At 38.5% G+C, this 18,522-nt stretch overlaps 1 protein-coding gene across 1 annotated transcript in view; it reads left to right on the forward strand.

Moving 5' to 3' along the window:
- The window catches only part of LOC108700584 (kinetochore scaffold 1), a 47,985-nt gene that overhangs the window by 1,395 nt on the left and 28,068 nt on the right, over positions 1–18,522 (forward strand). The window contains exons 2-9 of the mRNA XM_041574354.1: positions 4,238–4,288; positions 6,060–6,099; positions 6,574–6,627; positions 12,185–12,243; positions 14,259–14,299; positions 15,188–15,212; positions 17,373–17,410; positions 18,003–18,055. Coding sequence (XP_041430288.1) covers positions 4,257–4,288; positions 6,060–6,099; positions 6,574–6,627; positions 12,185–12,243; positions 14,259–14,299; positions 15,188–15,212; positions 17,373–17,410; positions 18,003–18,055 — 342 coding nt within the window. The 5' untranslated portion in view covers positions 4,238–4,256. The remainder of the gene's footprint in view (positions 1–4,237; positions 4,289–6,059; positions 6,100–6,573; positions 6,628–12,184; positions 12,244–14,258; positions 14,300–15,187; positions 15,213–17,372; positions 17,411–18,002; positions 18,056–18,522) is intronic.

Genomic DNA, 18,522 nt, shown 5'->3' on the forward strand with positions numbered 1-18,522 from the left:
TTATATAAACAAGCTGCTGTGTAGTCATGGGGGCAGCCATTCAAGCACAGGATACACAGTAGATAACAGATAAGTACTACTATAGTTTATATAAACAAGCTGCTGTGTAGCCAATGGCGCAGCCATTCAAGCAGAGGATACACAGTAGATAACAGATAAGTACTACTATAGTTTATATAAACAAGCTGCTGTGTAGCCATGGGAGCAGCCATTCAAGCACAGGATACACAGTAGATAACAGATAAGTACTACTATAGTTTATATAAACAAGCTGCTGTGTAGCCATGGGGGAAGCCATTCAAGCACAGGATACACAGTAGATAACGGATAAGTATTACTTTAGTTTATATAAACAAGCTGCTGTATAGCCATGGGGGCAACCATTCAAGCACAGGATACACAGTAGATAACAGATAAGTACTACTATAGTTTATATAAACAAGCTGCTGTATAGCCATGGGGGAAGCCATTCAAGCACAGGATACACAGTAGATAACAGATAAGTATTACTATAGTTTATATAAACAAGCTGCTGTGTAGCCATGGGGGAAGCCATTCACGCACAGAATACACAGTAGATAACGGATAAGATAGAATCCCATTGTATACTACAGAGCTTATCCGTTATCTACTGTCTCTTCTGTACTTGAATGGCTGCCCCCCATGGCTACATAGCGGTCACAATGGTCTGAAACTGACAAACAGGTGGCGCTGTTGTAACAAAATTCATTCACGTTAACAGTACATGTATCACTCAATATCTTGGAACCTAAAAGAAATAAATAATGAATGTAAATTACAAAAGTGTTTAGAATAGCACCCTCATCATTCAATTATTTTTAAGGTTTATTTATCCTTTAAGGATAAGCGAACCTTAAAACAAATTTAATTTAAAATTACTTGGACTGCTTTTCTAAGAACTTTTGCCATTTATATCATTTTTATCTGTTTCAGAGCTATAAAATGTCATTTTTTTTTTCACTTTTTTTTCCAGTTCAGCTGGTTTTAGATAATTCAACGGGAATAAATCCTTTTTTTTTTTCAATTACTTTCTATTTGTGACTTGTTTTTTCTAATATTGAAGTTTATAGATTCATTTTTCTCTTTCTTATGTCTTTCTGAAGCCGGAGGAGATGACTGACTGTAACTGTTCTAAAGGAAACATTTAGTTGATACTAAATGATTGAATAAGAGACTGGAATGTGAATAGGAGAGGCCCGAATAGAAAGATCAGTAATGAAAAGTAGCAATAACAATACATTTGTAGCCTTACAGAGCATTTGTTTTTTTAGAAGGGGTCATTGAACCCCATTTGAAAGTCGGAAAGAGTCCAAAGAAGACGGCACATACTGTAATTAAAAAGCTACAAAATAAAGACCAAATGAAAAGTTGCTTGGAATTAGCTGTTCTATAACATAAAGTTGTGAAATACCTTTTTTAGGTAGTGCTGAAGAACAACCTCCAGAATGCTCCTGACAGCCTTTGGTTATTTAGGGCTAGTCCACACGAGGAGATTCGGGGAGATTTTGTCGCCTGGCGACTAATCGCCTTGTCTTTTGAGCGACTTATCTCCTCAAACTGCCTCAGCGTTTTTCCCCATAGGCTGCAATGAAAAGTCGCCTGCGCTAATGCACATGCGGCGATGCGTTTTCAATAGTCGCCCAAAGTTGCCTCGAGGCAACTTCGGGCGACTATAGTCCAGAGCATTCTGAAAACAGGTCCCATACCTGTATAATGAATTGTGTAAGAAATGTTATAACAAATTAACTGTGCCTCCTGCTGGTCAGTTCCTGTAACTGTACAGTCCAAGAGATCTACCTTCAGAGGGAAACCAGAGCAGTGTTTAAATGGTGCTCTGCTCAGGAAAGAGATCAGAAGCCTCCAATGACCTTTCCCATCCTTAAGCAGAGAAATATCAGAACACTTTAACCATATGGGTTTTGTTTAGGGTGTCCTATAGGCACTTATATGTGCAGGGGCATAACTAGATGTTACCGGTCCCCACAGCAAATTAATTTTAGGGCTCCCAACAAATCCAGAGGCTGTCCTTTTTTACCAATAGATGTTGAAATTGCTCATCAATTAGGTCATCGTGGGGCCCCTTAAACCCCATGGGGCCCCCTGCGGCCGCAGGGTCTGCTTTCTATTTAGTTACGCCCCTGTATGAGTGTAAGGCTAGCTGAATGTCTTGTTCTAGACCAGGGGTCCCCAATCTTTTTAACCGTGAGCCACATTCAAATGTAAAAAGAGTTGGAGAGCAACACAAGCATGAAAAATTCAGTTGGGGTGCCAAACAAGGGCTATGATTGGCCATTTGGTAGCCCCTATGTGGACTGGCAGCCTACAGGAGTCTCTGCTTGGCACTATGCTTACTTTTTATACAATTAAAACTTGTTTCCAAGCCTGGAATTCAAAAATAAGCACCTGCTTTGAGGCCATTGAAAGCAACATCCAAGGGGTTGGAGAGCAACATGTTGCTCACGAGCTACTGGTTGGGGATCACTGTTCTATGATGCCATGTTTCACTCATGGCTAGTGCTCTAGCTTTATTACTTGTTTCGGTGGCAGCATTTCCTTGCCAGCGTCCTTAGGGCACACACAATTCACCTAAGTAAATAGCGAGATGGTATCGGACACCGGTGGTATTGAAAGAAATGGGCTTGACTACGAAAGATAATCGTCGGAGGTTGTGAGAAGGCCCAAGGCACATTATTACATCTATGGTATTCATGCCCACTGTTACATTTTTGGAATTCTGTTTTAAAATACTGTCATGGGAAAACATGTTTTTTTCAAAATGCATCGGTTAATAGTGCTGCTCCTGCAGAATTCCATTTCTCAAAAGAGCAAACAGGTTTTGGTATATTCAATTTTGAAATCTGACATGGGGCTAGACATATTGTCAATATCCCAGCTGCCCCAAGTCATGTGACTTGTGCTCTGATAAACTTCAATCACTCTTTACTGCTGTACTGCAAGTTGGAGTGATATCACCTCCTCCCTTTCCCAGCAGCCAAACAGAACAATGGGAAGGTAACCAGATAGCAGCTCCCTAACACAAGATAACAGCTGTCTAGTAGATCTAAGAACAGCACTCAATAGTAAAATCCATGTCTCACTGAGACTGATTCAGTTACATTAAGTAGGATAAATAACAGCCTGCCAGAAAGTAGTTCCATCCTAAAGTGCAGGCACATGACTGGGGCAGCTAAGAAATTGACAATATGTCTAACCCCATGTCAGATTTCAAAATTAAATATAAAAAAATCTGTTTGCTCTTTTGAGAAATGGATTTCAGTGCAAAATTCTGCTGGAGCAGCACTATTAACTGATGTGTTTTGGAAAAAACATGTTTTTCCATGACTGTATCCCTTTAGCTATTTGAGGAGAAGTTATAGGAGTTTCCATATTGTCACTAAATCCAGAATGTATTTTACTATTTCACGGCCTAGAAAGATTTGAAAGAACTAAAAGAGATATTTTGCTACAATTATTACTTGTGGTTAAGTCCCTAATACCTTTATACTGGAGAGATAAAACCTACCTGCTGTAGAAAAGTTATGTGTAGGAATATGGACATGGTGGTTCCGATATTTTAAAAAGTCGATCGTAATTACCCATTGGTTAGTGTTATATAGTTATTCAGAGATCCCCAACCAGTAGCTTGTGATCAACATGTTGCTCTCCAACCCCTTGGAGGTGCTTATTTTTGAATTTCAGGCTTGGAAACAAGTTTTAATTGCATAAAAACTAAGTATAGTGCCAAGTAAAGACTCCTGTAGGCTGCCAGGCCACATAAGGGCTACCAAATAGCCAATCACAACCCTTATTTGATGCCCCAAGGGAATTTTTCATGCTTGTGTTGCTCCCAAACTCTTTTTACATTTGAATGTGGCTCACGGGTTAAATAAGATTGGGGACCCCTGTAGTTATTTGTAATGTGTTGTGTTCAAGCCTGAATGAGTTCGGAATAAAGTTATTGGAGATGTCCTAGCCCCGGGGAATTGTTGATTCTACTGGATATTAGAAAAAAAACCATAATTCACCTGTGTCATGTCTCATTGACTATGATGGAAACCAGCTGACACTGCTGCTACTTGATGTGCTTTTTGAACCTCCTATACCAGTGGTGCCGGGTGATTTCTGTTGAACTCAATGGGATCCAGCAGGAGTGGTTTTGGTTATTTGTTTGAAATCAGAAATAAAAATAAGTGTGTGATTTTTTTTTTTTTTCCAGGGTCCCAGCAGCCTTGAAAATGGACGGCAATCCTTTGCCACAAGATGATAGGTAAGTAAACAATACGGGGCCGATTCAATATATATCGATAGTCGAAGGATTTCAATTCCTAGTCGAATATCGAGGGTTAATTAACCCTCGATATTCGACCCTTAGTGAATCAGCCCCTACATGTATGCTTCCTAACTGGAATTTTTCAATTCTTTGCTCTCCAAAGCCTTCCTGAATGCTATGCACAGTACTGTAGTCCAACCCATTGTTAAAGGGGAACTATCGCCAAAATGAAAATTTAATATAAGCTTCAGCATACTGAAATGATTACATTTCTAAATACAATCAATTAAATATTCGGTACTCTTTCTGAAATAATCCTGTTCATCTTCACTATTCCTCTCTCAGCATCTGTTTCTGTCTTCATGCAGCAGTCGGGTGTCCGATATTCATTGACAGTTAGATCCAATATATCTTATAGGGGGCGCCTTTTGCCTAGAAGATGTATTAGAGCTCACTCTATTAAAATCACCAGAAATTAAGATATATTGAACTGTCAATGAATATCTGACACCCAACTGCTGCATGAAGACAGAATGAAGAGAAACAGTTGCTGAGAGAGAAATAGTGAACATAAATGTAATTATTTCAGAAACAGTACAGAGTATTTAATTGATTGTACAGGTATAGGATCCCTTATGCGGAAACCCGATATCCAGAAAGCTCCGAATTACGGAATGGCTGTCTCCCATAGACAAAATATATCCAGCTCTCGCACACCACAATTCAATTAGATATCTGGTGCTCTGTGGTAGAGGTTCGGCAACCTCACAATCTGTTAGAAGTACAAAGTATCCACGGCACACAGCTTAGTGTAAGCAAGGATCTCCTTGCACGTTTATTGCGGTAGTGAGCAACGTTTCGGGGTCACACCCCTTTGTCAAGCCTGACAGGCTTGACAAAGGGGTGTGACCCCGAAACGTTGCTCACTACCGCAATAAACGTGCAAGGAGATCCTTGCTTACACTAAGCTGTGTGCCGTGGATACTTTGTATGTCTCCCATAGACTCCATTTTATACAAATAATCCAAATTTTTAAAAATGATTTCCTTTTTCTCTGTAATAATAAAACAGTCGCTTGTACTTGATCCCAACTAAGAGATAATTAATCCTTATTGGAAGCAAAACCAGACTATTGGGTTTATTTAATGTTTAAATTAATTTCTAGTAGACTTAAGGCATGAAGACCCAAATTACGGAAGAATCCCTTATCTGGAAAACCCCAGGTCCTGAGCAATCTGGATAACCTGTCCCATACCTGTATTTACAAAGTTTCTTATTTCCTTATGCTGAAGCTTATATTCCATTTTCATTTGTAGCAGACCCCTCAAGAAGCAATGATGAAAAGCAGATCTGCTGTTCACTGCTTCTTTGTGTAGACCCATTGACAAACACGGTGTATTTTGGTGAAAATGCAAAAACCGCAATACACTCCGTGTCGCTTCACACAGGCCGACTCCATGCTTGTCGATGGGTCTACACGAGGGAGCTGCTGACTGCAGATCCGTACAAAATGCAGGCGGAGGAAAGCGAATTTAGATCAGAAAGTTTAGCTAAGGCAATTCAAGTCGACACCACAGTAAATGTGTGCATCTAATATGATAAAGCAGCTCTTTTTTTTTTATTTTTTATTACAATACATCCGTCCCATTTCCCAGATCTCTTTTTGTAACGAACAGGATGATGTATTTAGAAAACTGCTATTCATTGTAATAACATTCTCTCTTTACTTGCCTCTTCCTCCCACCCAAACCTTTCACCAACTTGCTAGCGATGTGACGGAGCGCAGCCACAGGAGACGTCTTTCCTCTGTAAGTAGAAGTTTTGTTCACTCTCTTGCATTCAAAACAGTAACTAATTCAATGAGGGGAGCTTTCTGCAACTTGGACTTTCAGCATGGCATAAACACTAGTAACCCAAGGCAATGTGCAGTTTGTTTAGAGCAGTGATCCCCAACCAGTAGCTCGTGAGCAACATGTTGCTCTCCAACCCCTTGGATGTTGCTCTCATTGGCCTCAAAGCAGGTGCTTATTTTGAATTCCAGGCTTGGAGGCAAGTTTTGCTTGCATAAAAACCAGATGTACTGCCAAACAGAGCCTCCCCTAAGCTGCCAGTCCACATAGGGGCTATCAATAGCCAATCACAGCCCTTATTTGGCACCACCCAGGAACTTGTTTCATGCTTGTGTTGCTCCCCAACTCTTTTTACATCTGAATGTTGCTCACGGATGAATTGACTTTTGTCATATATATCTTTGCTTAATACTGTGTATATCTTCTGTGTAGATTTTAAAAGTACCACGGAGCCCTCTGAGAGATCTTGGAAATGTTCTTCATCAGGTATGTCTTCACATATAGGGGCAAATTCATTAACCTCCGAAAATTCGCCAGCAAAGGCTTCGCTCACATCGCAACACTTCGCCAGGTGTAAATTCGACAGGACAACACTAATTCACTAATCTGAAGCTGCGTCCAGGGTACCGAATGCTGGCGAAGTAGCACCAGCATTACCGCGCCAAGCAAAGCCAAGTTGCGCCAGCGTTGGCTAATTTGCATACGGCGGGAAGTTAAAGTTGAATAGACGTATATGTTGCAGCAAATACATTACACTACACAAGTCCAGGAAACCTTAATAAAATTAAAATAAAGTTGTTATATTGCCGTACACATGAGCCCAGTGTATAGTTTATGTGCCATATGTTAGGAAATGTGGGGGGGAAGCCGGGTACCCTAGAAAAAATTTACGATCTTTTTGCAGCCTATCACTCTGAAAAATTAAGTCACCAGCGTTTTTTGGGACTTAGAAAAATTTTCAACTATTTTTTGAGGTTGGGAAGGCAAGTCTGGCACAAGAGGTGACGTTCAGTAAACTCCGCATCTTGGTGAATTTGCGAAGTAACGCTCTTCGCCTGGCGTAAGAGTGCGAACTAGCGCTAGAGTCTATCTCCTTCGCTGGGGAAGTTCCGTCAGCGACCTTTAGTAAATCAGCGAAGTAACGAAATGACGTCACGCTGGCGAATTTTCACTAGCATTAGTCACTTCGCCCTTTAGTAAATTTGCCCCATAGTTGGGGGTGATTATTTATCAAAATCCGTAAATTTCTGATAATTTTCTGTAAAATAGTCCGACCAATCCACACAGATCTAATCGTATGATTTTTTTCGGATTTGACGTCCGAAAACCACTAAATCTTCGGATTACGAAACCCAGTGCAGATCAGGATATCTTCTGGACTTCTACCATTGACTTTTACATGATCTCAGCAGGTCTGGGTTGGAGTACTTTTTTATTCTGATTTTCAACACGGGTGTCCTGGGTGCACACTCTTAGCTATAGTAGGCTCTGACTGGCCCCAGGCTGGTGCGGGCCCTGGTGTGATCGTACCCCTGGTTTTTCTGCCACTGCCTAAGGGAAATGGCACATAGAGGAATAATAAATGTTTTGTTGCCCCAGCGTTTGGCAGCTTGGAGAACAAAAATTCTTATTGCCCATATTTATTCCAATGCAGTTGCAAGAATTGTCTCCTATTGGCCGAGCTTGAAATTGCTCTTATGACAATGTGTAGAACTGCTCTGTATGCCATTACTCTAAGGGGCAGATTTATTAAGGGTCGAATTCGAATTGTCAAATTTTTTTTTTATGGTCAAAACTCTTAAATTTCGAGATTTATCATACTCTGGCCCTTTAAGAACTCAAAATCGACTATTCGCCACCTAAAAACCTGACGAGTTCATGTAAAAGTCAATTGGAGAGGTCCAGGGACCAATGTGGACATGTTAGTAGCCTCCCTGACATTCGAGGTTTTTTTTCGGAGAAAAAATTAGAATCGAGTTTAGTCTAATTCACTTCCAGTTTTTGAGTGGGTAAAATTAGTGCGAGTTTTAGATATTCTATTTTTTTATTAAATAACCCCCCCCCCCAATTGAATGTCGAGTATATTCTAATTTAAAAAAAAAAACTCGCATGGATTCGAAATTCGACCTTTGATAAATGTGACTCTAAGGGTTACTGAGCATATTTTGGGCACTTTTTTATCATGGAAATGTGGTTACAGCCTGATATGCTGTCTATTTGTAACTAGGCCGGGGACTATTTTATATTACTTCAGACTGGGAAAATGTCATGCTGTACTGTGCAACACATAGCTGTGGCTAGGCTTTTATTGACATCTAGGCTTTTTATTAACGCTTACTGTTGGATTATTTTCACAATAGTTAAAGTGGACCTGTTGCCCAGACGCAAAAAGCTGTAAAATAAAAGTCCTTTTCAAATTAAACAAGAAATCCAATATTTTTTTTTATTAAAGCATTCATAGCTGTTGTAAATTAATTTAAAAATCTCAGCTGTCAATCAAATATTGCCTGCCCCTCCTCTATGCCTTCAGGCATAGAGGCGGGGCAAACAATTACTTTCACTTTCCATTCAGCACTTCCTACTTGTCACTGCTCTACCCACATTCCCCCTCCCTCCTTACACTCTACAATTGTGTAGGTCAATGTGTATGGGCATTAGGTCCCCCATTCTGGTGCACAAACAAGATTCTGAGATGATACAAGACTTGCCTTAATAACAGTGTCCACAAAAATGGCGCCTGCTTGCTATAATTATGAATTCCCAGACTGATGGAAACAATAGTCAAATAATTTATACAGTGTAATTAAAGCTCATTTTGCTTGACTAATGTGATAAAATAGGATTTGGAATCATTTTTTTGGATGACGGGTCCCCTTTAAATAACACTATAATAGTTACCCTTACAAACCAATTACATCTAGTTTAATAAACGGTTGGTTGTGATTGGTAATAGGGTTTCTGTTGCAGTTTAACCCCCTTATTTCTCTGTGGTTCCATACACACCAGAGACCAGCTCAGGTCCTATTCGTTTTTATCTGACAAACTTAGTAGTAAGTTTGCACCTTTTCGAATCTGCCTTGTTACACCCATAGGGGTATATTTATCCAAGAGTGAAGTTAGAGATCGTCACGGTCCTCTAGAGTGAAATACAGCCTCTTCTCCATTCATTTCTATGGGATTTTTAAAGTCGTATTTATTTTTTTGATAAATACGCCTTTAAAAGTCCCATAGAAATGGAGAGAGAATGGACTTTGGTGATCTCTTACTTCACTTGTTGATAAATATACCCCAATAGGCTCAGTCACTCCAAATTACATATATTTGGTCCGAAAACATTAAAGGAAAACTATACCCCCCAAACAATGTAGGTCTCTATAAAAAGATATTGCATAAAACAGCTCATATGTAAAACCCTGCTTCATGTAAATAAACCATTTTCATAAAAATATACTTTTCTAGTAGTATGTGCCATTGGGTAATCATAAATAGAAAATTGCCATTTTAAAAAATAAGGGCCGCCCCCTGGGATCGTAGGATTCACTGTACTCACAAACAAACCAAACAAACCATACATGTTAGGTCACATGAGCCAATTAACAGACAGAGTTGTGTCTTTTGCTTCAACACTTCTTCCTGTAACAGTTAGAGTTGTAGTATTTCTGGTCAGGTGATCTCTGAGGCAGCACAGAGACCATCACGAAATGGTGGCTCAAGGCAAGAGATGTAAAAGGGCAATATTTACTTAAATATATATTCCAGTTTGGTAAGATTCTTTAATATGCCACTTAATATGATATGAACTATCTGTTGCTTAAGTGTTCATTTTGGGGGTATAGTTTTCCTTTAAGGAGGTTATTTATCAAAGTCCGAAATTTATCTCAATATTTTCTGCTACAAACTCCGGTTAAATCCGCTCGGGTTGTTTGCGCTTATTTATTATTACATTTTCCGGAACTTTGCTTTGCGTGGGGGAAAAAAGATTTTTTACAGATTTTTCATCCGAAAACTCAAATTTTTGCCAAAACCCAGCGCACATAAAAAAATCATTGGTAGGGATGGGCGAATCTGAGCCGTTTCGCCAAAAATTGGCCGGCGGCGAATTTTCACCGACGCCCATTAAAGTTTATGGGCGTCAAAAAAAATTGTTGCGCAGCGAAATTTTTTTGACACACACCGCCATACAAGTCTATGGGCGTCATTTCTGTGGCGAAAAAATTCGCCCATCCCTAATCATTCGGACTTCTCCCATTGACTAATTTGCAACCTCGACAGGTCTGATATGCCGGCTTTTCTGATTCAGACTTTTTCATCCTCGGGTTTAAAAAAATTCATGATTTTTTTTTTTTTTTTTTAAAGTCCGATTTTATTAGAATAAAAAATTTTTGCTTTTGCAGTTAGTAAATAACCCCCTTAATGTAGAATAATTAACTCAGAGCCCACTAAAGATCTATTTCAAAGGAGGCGCCACCCAGAAACTCAGACTGCAATATAACAGACTAAGTGCCTGGTTTTTCAGCTTTATCTGGGCTCCTCCCACCTGCAGTGAGACAGGAAATCCTGTTTCCCTAGGCTTCCATTTCCTGTCTCCCTAGGCTTCCATTTCCTGTCTGGGTGTGGAAAGTGTCACATGACCAGATCTGTGTTCAGGCACTGGCGGCAGCTTGCAGGGGACATGGTGAGAGAAGGAGACAAATACACAATGATTTAACATCAGGGCTAGGAATCTTGTGTATCATACATACATATAGTTTCTGAGTGTATGCTGTGCAAGCAGTAGTAAATATGGCAGCACTACTTTACTGTCAGGGCGATGTATACACCTTGTTTTCATTACAAATGGGCTTTATTATAAACTGCTCTTATAATGTGATTTCCATAAGCCAGGTAGTGCAGGTTCGATGGTAGCGAAAAACAATAAACATAAGTAGTTATTGACTATTCGTTACAGTAAAGAGACTGGCAAACTTAAAGGGACAGTAACACAAAAGAATGAAAGTCTTTTAAAGTAATGACAATATAATGCAGTGTTGGTAAAACTGGTATGTTTGCTTCAGAAACACTACTATAGTTCATCTAAACAAGCTGCTGTGTAGCAATGGTGGAAATTAAAAAAAAAAAAAAAAGTCTATATGGCACAGGTTAAATAGTGGATAACAGATAACACCATTATGTTCTACAGAGCTTATCTGTTGTGTAACCTGAGCCTTTTCTCCTTTGAATGGCTGCCCCCATTGCTACACAGCAGCTTATTTATATGAATAATAGTAGGGGCACATTTACTAAGTTCGAGTGAAGGATTCGAATGAAAAAAAAACGTCGAATTTCGAAGTATTTTTCTGGGTACTTCAACCATCGAATAGGCTACTACGACCTTTGACTCCAACAATTCGAAGTAAAATTTGTTCAACTATTCGACCATTCGATATTTTTTGATCGAAGTAAAAATTTTATCGAACGTTTTTTACTTCGATCGTAGGATTTGCGCAAAATCCTTCGAATTCGATATTCGAATTCAATATGCGAATTCAAAGGATTTTACTTCGAGGGTCGAATCCGAGGGTCCCTTATTAAATGTGCCCCGTAATGTTTCTGAAGCAAACAAATCGGTTTTACCAGTGCAGGGCAACACTACATTATATTTTTATTACTTTAAAACAATTTCATTATTAGTATATTAATAGTATAGTATTATTATTGCTACATTTTATTACTCCTCTTTCTATCCAAGTTCTCTCCTATTTATATTGCAGTCTATTATTCAAATCAATGCATGGTTGTTATGGTAATTTGGAACCTAGCAACCCAATTGCTGAAACTGCAAACTGGAGAGATTCTGAACAAAAAGTTAAATAACTCAAAAACCACAAATAACAAAAAATGAAAACCAAATTCTCAGTATCACTCTACATCAGATTACGTTAAATGCGAACAACCCCTTTAAAGGGGAACCAACCCATCAATTAACATTTTTCAAAACCATTTACCAATGACTGTAGTTTGATTCTAGGACACTAAATCTAACCGTTCAATTTCCTTCCTCTAGGATTCAACCACTGAAAAGCGAAGAAAAAGTCGCCGCGTTAGCTTTGCTGAGAACATAAGGTGCATTTTTTTTTTATGTCTCTCTAATGGAATGAAACACAAATACACAACCACTCTTTTATAGTAATCAAAAACATAACCCAGTGATAAATGAGTAGTAGGGCATATCTGTTTATTTTGTTTATTTTGTTTATTCTGATTCTAGTCTGTTATTTTGGTGTTTGGTGGGACAGAGGGGTAACAGGATGCAGACAATGTACAAAACAGAATCAAATGACCCCACTTTATTTGTTTTTTCACTAAAATTTTAACTTTAATGGGACATTAACCCATTAAAAGCATTATAGCAATTTTCTCCTTGAGGTGTTCTATTTATTTTTAAAATTTTTTATTTTTTTTGACACACTAAAGTGCTTAGTAATAAGATAGATCGGGGGAGGGGGGATTCACAAGTACCCAGAAGAGCATATGGGCAGAGACGCACGTGGAGATTCTGGGAGATTTAGTCGCCTGGTGACAAATAATCTCTTCTTCGGGCGACTTATCTCCACAAACTGCCCTGCCGGCTAGAATCTAAATCGCCAGTGGGTGGCACTCGGAGCACTTTGTTTTCTGAAGATGCCCGAAGTTTACTTGTGGGGCAGCTTCAGAAAACGAAGCGCTCCGAGGAAGGCAGTTCAGGGAGATTAGTCGCCCCGATGAAATGGATATTTGTAACCGGGCAACTAAATCTCAATGTGTGTCTACCCTTTTAAGCCGATTTTTTTTTTTTTTTTTTTTTTTTTTGGGTGGGTTTATGACTCCTTCATTTTGTGTTAATATTTTATCAAATATTTCACCTGCTGTAAAGGATGCTTTTTCATTTTTATGTTTTTTGCTTAATTTAAAGTGATACAGACTCAAAAAAAAAAAATACTCTAAAAGTTACCTATAGGTCATGTTAATTGTATATTTATTTTTTTTTGCTAATCTCCATCCTGGGAGATAAATAGCTCAGCCGCAGGCACACAGTGTTTATTAAGGTATAATGGCCCTGGGTAGAGCGCCAGCCTACCTGCCACCCCCCCGAGCAAATGGCCCTAATTTTTTCTCTCCCCTCCGATTAAAAAAAAAACCCTCCCATCTACCTGCCCCCCCCCTTGCGGCAGATTCTGGACTCGGAGTTCACAGCAGCCATCTTCTTTCTTCGGTCTTTTTCTGAAGTTTCGGCGCATGCGCAGTTGGAGTAAGTTTCCAGTCCCGAACCACTGCACATGCGGCGAAAGTCACAAAAATTTCCAAAAAACATTTCGGAAATTTTTGTGACTTTCGCCGAATGCGCAGTTGTTCGGGACTGGAAACTTACTCCAACTGCGCATGTGCCGAAACTTCTGTCAAGACATGAAGATTACCGGAGAAGAAAGAAGATGGCTGCCGTGAACTCTGAGACCCGAATCTGCCGCACGGGGGGGCAGGTAGATGGGAGGGTTTAAGAACCGGTTCAATTCTCCTTTTAAGTCTACTAGAAAATCATGTAAACATTAAATAAACCCAATAGGCTGGTTTTGCTTCCAATAAGGGTTAATTATATCTTAGTTGGGATCAAGTACAAGTTACTGTTTTATTATTACAGAGAAGAAGGAAATAATTTTTAAAAATATGGATCATTTGGATAAAATGAAATCTATAGGAGACAGACTTTTTGTAATTCTGAGCTTTCTGCATAATGGGTTTCTGGATAACAGATCTCATACCTGTATAGTGAATAGCCATGTTCTGATCCTTGCAGTTTTCTGTATAATAAGTCTGTGGAAATATAACGGTGGCAAACTGAGTTTACATAAATTGAGACTGTTTTTCTCTTAATGGCAAAGTTTGTCTTTCTTTAGATATTTTATAGGGTTATGCATTTTGCATTTGTAAGGGCTTCTCAAGTTCTAGTTAGATAAGAAACCCATAGAGTGCTAGTAATTTTACTAAATTTGTGCCATCGGTCTCCAAAAGGTTCAACTTCTATTTTTTTCCTTTCTTAAACGACAGTAAAAGAACATACCTAATATTACTGTACTGATGAATTGTCTTTCCTTGTCTTGTAGGGTTTTTTCACTAGAATCCCAAATTGCTGCTGATGACAATGGTAGGAAGGATTGTGGGGTATACGGACAGGGATTAGAGGGGAAAAGGGAGTATGAATTTGGAGAATAAATGTACTTTGGAGGGGAAAAGGGGAGTTTGAATTTACAGATGAAATGTACAAAGACACTTTGCTTAAAGACACCTTTGTGTTTTGGGTAATGTTGGAAAAACATGTGACTAGAAGGCTACTTCTGTGGTGGCATTGTATACAAAAAAAACTATATAGTGGAGCACTTATTTAGTCTATTTCCCTTAAAGGAGAACTAAAGTTTAACTAAAGAAGTAGCTAGAAATGTTGTACATGATGTTTTGTGCTTCTGTACCAGTCCAAGGCAACTACAGCCCTTTAGCAGTAAAGATCTGTTTCTCCAAAGATGCCCCAGTAGCTCCCCATCTTCTTTTCTGCTGATTCACTGCACATGCTCTGTGCTGCTGTCACTTACTGAGCTTAGGGACCCACTCACAATATACAGTACACATAGAATAGAAATATCATAATATAAGGCTGATTAGTAATTAATACAGATAATTACTACATGGCAGCACAGAAACCAGTGCAATTAGCATCAGAATTTTATAATCAGCAAACCTGTATCATCAGCTTATATTACAGGGGAAGCTCATTTTCTGCTGGATAATTAGTGACGAGCCCTAAGCTTAGCTTCTCAACAGCCAATCAGAGCCCACTGAGCATGTGAGTGTCACAGACACTTTCCAAGATGGTGACCCCCTGTGACAAGTTTGAAGTCCTGGATCATTGCTGCTATTGACAAGCTGAAACTTTAGCCTCGTGCAACAAGTTAATTATATAAAATATGGCATTTTTTAGCCATATTCATTTTTTTTTTTTTTACAATCCATTAACTTGATATAATCTCTTTTTCTACAGGGCAAGTTACTGTGTCAGGAAATGAGTAAGTTGACCATTTGAATTGTTCCTAATGGATTTGTCTTTTATTCATTTAATACCATCACTCATTATTTAAAGGGGATCGAAAAAATAGATTGATCTCTGCATACTTAGGAGTACTTTTGCACTATGCATTCATTTTGTATTTTTAGTGGTTTGTGAGATATTGGTAGTTTTAGACCGTTTTATACTGCTATGAAGGCTTTAGCTCATGAGATCTCTTTGAAGACCAAAACTGCTAATGTCCTTTCCATGCAATTCCTGGATTTAGTGAATCCTCGTGTTGCTGATTTCCAGTAAAGCTAAAAGTCTGATCTATTTGCAGCTTAAACTTATAATACCAAACTACTAAAAATTGATAAAAAATGTAAAAAGTAAAAGTGCTCAGAGAAACCCTCTGAATAAGTTTTACGTCCGCTCAGATCTGACCATTTGATTAAAATCTACGAGAGACGTCTTTCCCATAATTCAAAGCTTTCTGGATAACTGGTTTCCGGATAACCGATCTTATACCTGTACTGCACTTCCCGTTTCCCCATGTGTAAAAGCTGACAAGAGAATGCCTTTGTTTTCAGTGTGTTTTCCTGTACAAGGGGCTTTGAATCCATTTTCAGCTTTTTGCTGGTTTAAAGATCAGGCACTAAATTTAACATGAAGGTTAATTTAAAGGAGATATATGAGCAATGCAAAAGAGCTTACACACTAAATAGCTTACTTGTTGGGAATGGATTGTAATATAGAGGGACTCTATCAGCCTTTCACCTCCTAAGAAACACACAGGGTTAAATCTCTTCCCCGTGATGTGAGATCATCCCTATAAAAAGTCTCGTGCTGCAGCCCCTTCCTTTTAACAACGGCTATGACAGTAGTAGTCCATTACTTCTGAGGTTCAATCCCAGTCACCTGGAGCAACACATAGAGGCCCATTTATCAAAGTCTGAATTTCTCATTCTTTTCTGAAACATACTCCAACCAAATCCGCATGGGTTTTTTCACCCTATTTTATCAATACGTTTTCCCAAATAAAAAATTTCTGTATGGGGAAAAACCCGAAAAAAATTGTGAAATAAACATCGTACAAATTTTTATTTTTTTCTGATTTTTGCCCGAAAACCATGAAATCTTCAGATTATTGCATGAAATCAAGCACAGATCAGGATATCTTCGGGACTTCTCCCATTGATTTATATACATCCTCGGCAGTTCTGAGATGCTGGATTTCTGGATTCAGACTTTTTCCATCCTTTGGGTATAATAAATCCCGAAAAATTGTAAAAAAAAAAATTTCCCCCATCGAAAAATTCGGATTTTATTAGGGATGCACTAAATCCAGGATTCGTTCGGGATTCGGCCTTTTTGAGCAGGATTCAGATTGTGCCTGGCCAAACCGAATCTGAATCCTAATTTGCACATGCAAATTGTGGGGAGGGACGGATTTCACGTGACTGTTACAAAACAAGGAAGCAACCCAATTTTTTTCCCACTTTTTCCTTTCCCGCCCTAATTTGCATATGCAAATTCGGATTCAGTTCGGTATTCGGCCGAATCTTCCAAGATGGATTCGGGCGAATCCAAAATAGTGGATTTGGTGCATCCCTAGGTTTTATAGTAAAAAAAACAACTATTTTTTTCGGGTTGTCTTCATTCAGAGTTTAATAAATAACTCCCTCAAACTGTCCCAAACCTGCCTCTTTTTTTTAACTGTTTCTTTTTCTGTATTTGCTTATCTTTAATCTAAACTATTCAGCATCCATTATAGTCAATATTTAATTGGCAACTGATGCAATAATCAAGATCCACTAACTGTAGTGTTTGTTCACAAGTGGATTTATTATTGTCTTTTTTTTTTTTTCTGACTTCACCCACCATACAATTCTGTAAGCCACTGCCAAATCTCACCATCTCCAAATTCGGAGTCGGCAGTTTGCAAAGCACTATGGTTGGGGTGTTTGCAATAAGGGAAATAAGTTGGGTTGGGAAGAAATTTTATAATAAGCCATAATTAACCATTTAAAAAAAAAGAATCTGTTTGTGAAAATGAATCAAGCATCCACTGCAAATGAGTGGATTTTTATTAATACATGCAAGGGATGCAGAGATTACATGGTTAAGTTTGAGGGTATTCATAAAAATTCTATAACTTCTTTTTCTTTTTTTAATTCAGAAATGAAGATGGAATGAAATCCAGGTTCCAGATCACTGGTGAGTTTCTGTAATTACAGTTAAGTTTAAAGCAGGTAATGACACTGCTGCTCAAAAATGTGTGGCTTCTGCCTTCATATTTACACAAACTGTAGGAAAGAAAATCCCTGGAAAGGGAAAAGTGCCCTCTACAATGCCAGCCTTGTTTTCTGTCTGGTAGTTATTTCACTTAATAGATTAACCAAGCTCTTGTAATGATTTTATAAAGCCTGCAAGGCTGACATTTTGTGCTTTATTTTTTTTATATATATATTTTGTGCTATAATGTGTTTTTCATAGATGTTGGCAATAACATCATTGTACATTTATACTAATTCAAAGACCTATGATTGCTATGAAATGAAAGTGCTGAGCAAGCTGTATCACATGTGGTCACATGACTAAATTCGATTTGAAGGATTTAACCATTCGATCGAACGATTTTTCGTTCGCAGGAAATGCGGTAAATCCTTCAACTTCGAAGTCGAAAGGATTCTACTTTGACGGTCGAATATCGAGGGTTAATTAACCCTCGATATTCGACCAATAGTAAATGTAGGAAAGAAAATCCCTGGAGTTAATTGTATGAAATAATCAAATACATTTTTTGTAGGCATGGATACACTGCTTCATGGCCCTATACAAACTCCAGCTCCCCAACCTGAGGTACAACTGTAAACTTATTATATTTTTTTTTTTTTGTGAGTGATGCCTTCATTGTGTCCCTACTTACTTAGATGATGGGGGTTATTTATCAAGGACCGAATTTATCTCAGTATTTCTAATAGCAAACTTCGAGCAACTCTGAATTCCCGTATGGATCTTATTTATGAAGAAAAAAACCTGAAAAAATAGGGTCGGGGAAAGTTCGGAGTTGTCCGCAAAAACTACGATTTTTTTCGGAGTTTTTTATGCTGAAATCATCGGATATCGGTACGGAGCTTTTAGATGCCAGGGTTTCGGATTCCGAGTTTTTAGTTCATTGGACTTTAATAAATCTCTCAAAATTCGTAGGAGTTTTTTTTTTTTTTTTTTTTTTATTGTTGCTCAGAAAACTACGAGGTTCGGATATTCGGAGCTTGATAAATAACCCCCGATGTGTGTGAATCCTTTATTGGGCCAGTGGGTGAAAT

This window comes from Xenopus laevis, chromosome 8S (assembly GCF_017654675.1).
Source record: "Xenopus laevis strain J_2021 chromosome 8S, Xenopus_laevis_v10.1, whole genome shotgun sequence".
Classification (NCBI taxonomy): Eukaryota; Metazoa; Chordata; class Amphibia; order Anura; family Pipidae; genus Xenopus; species Xenopus laevis.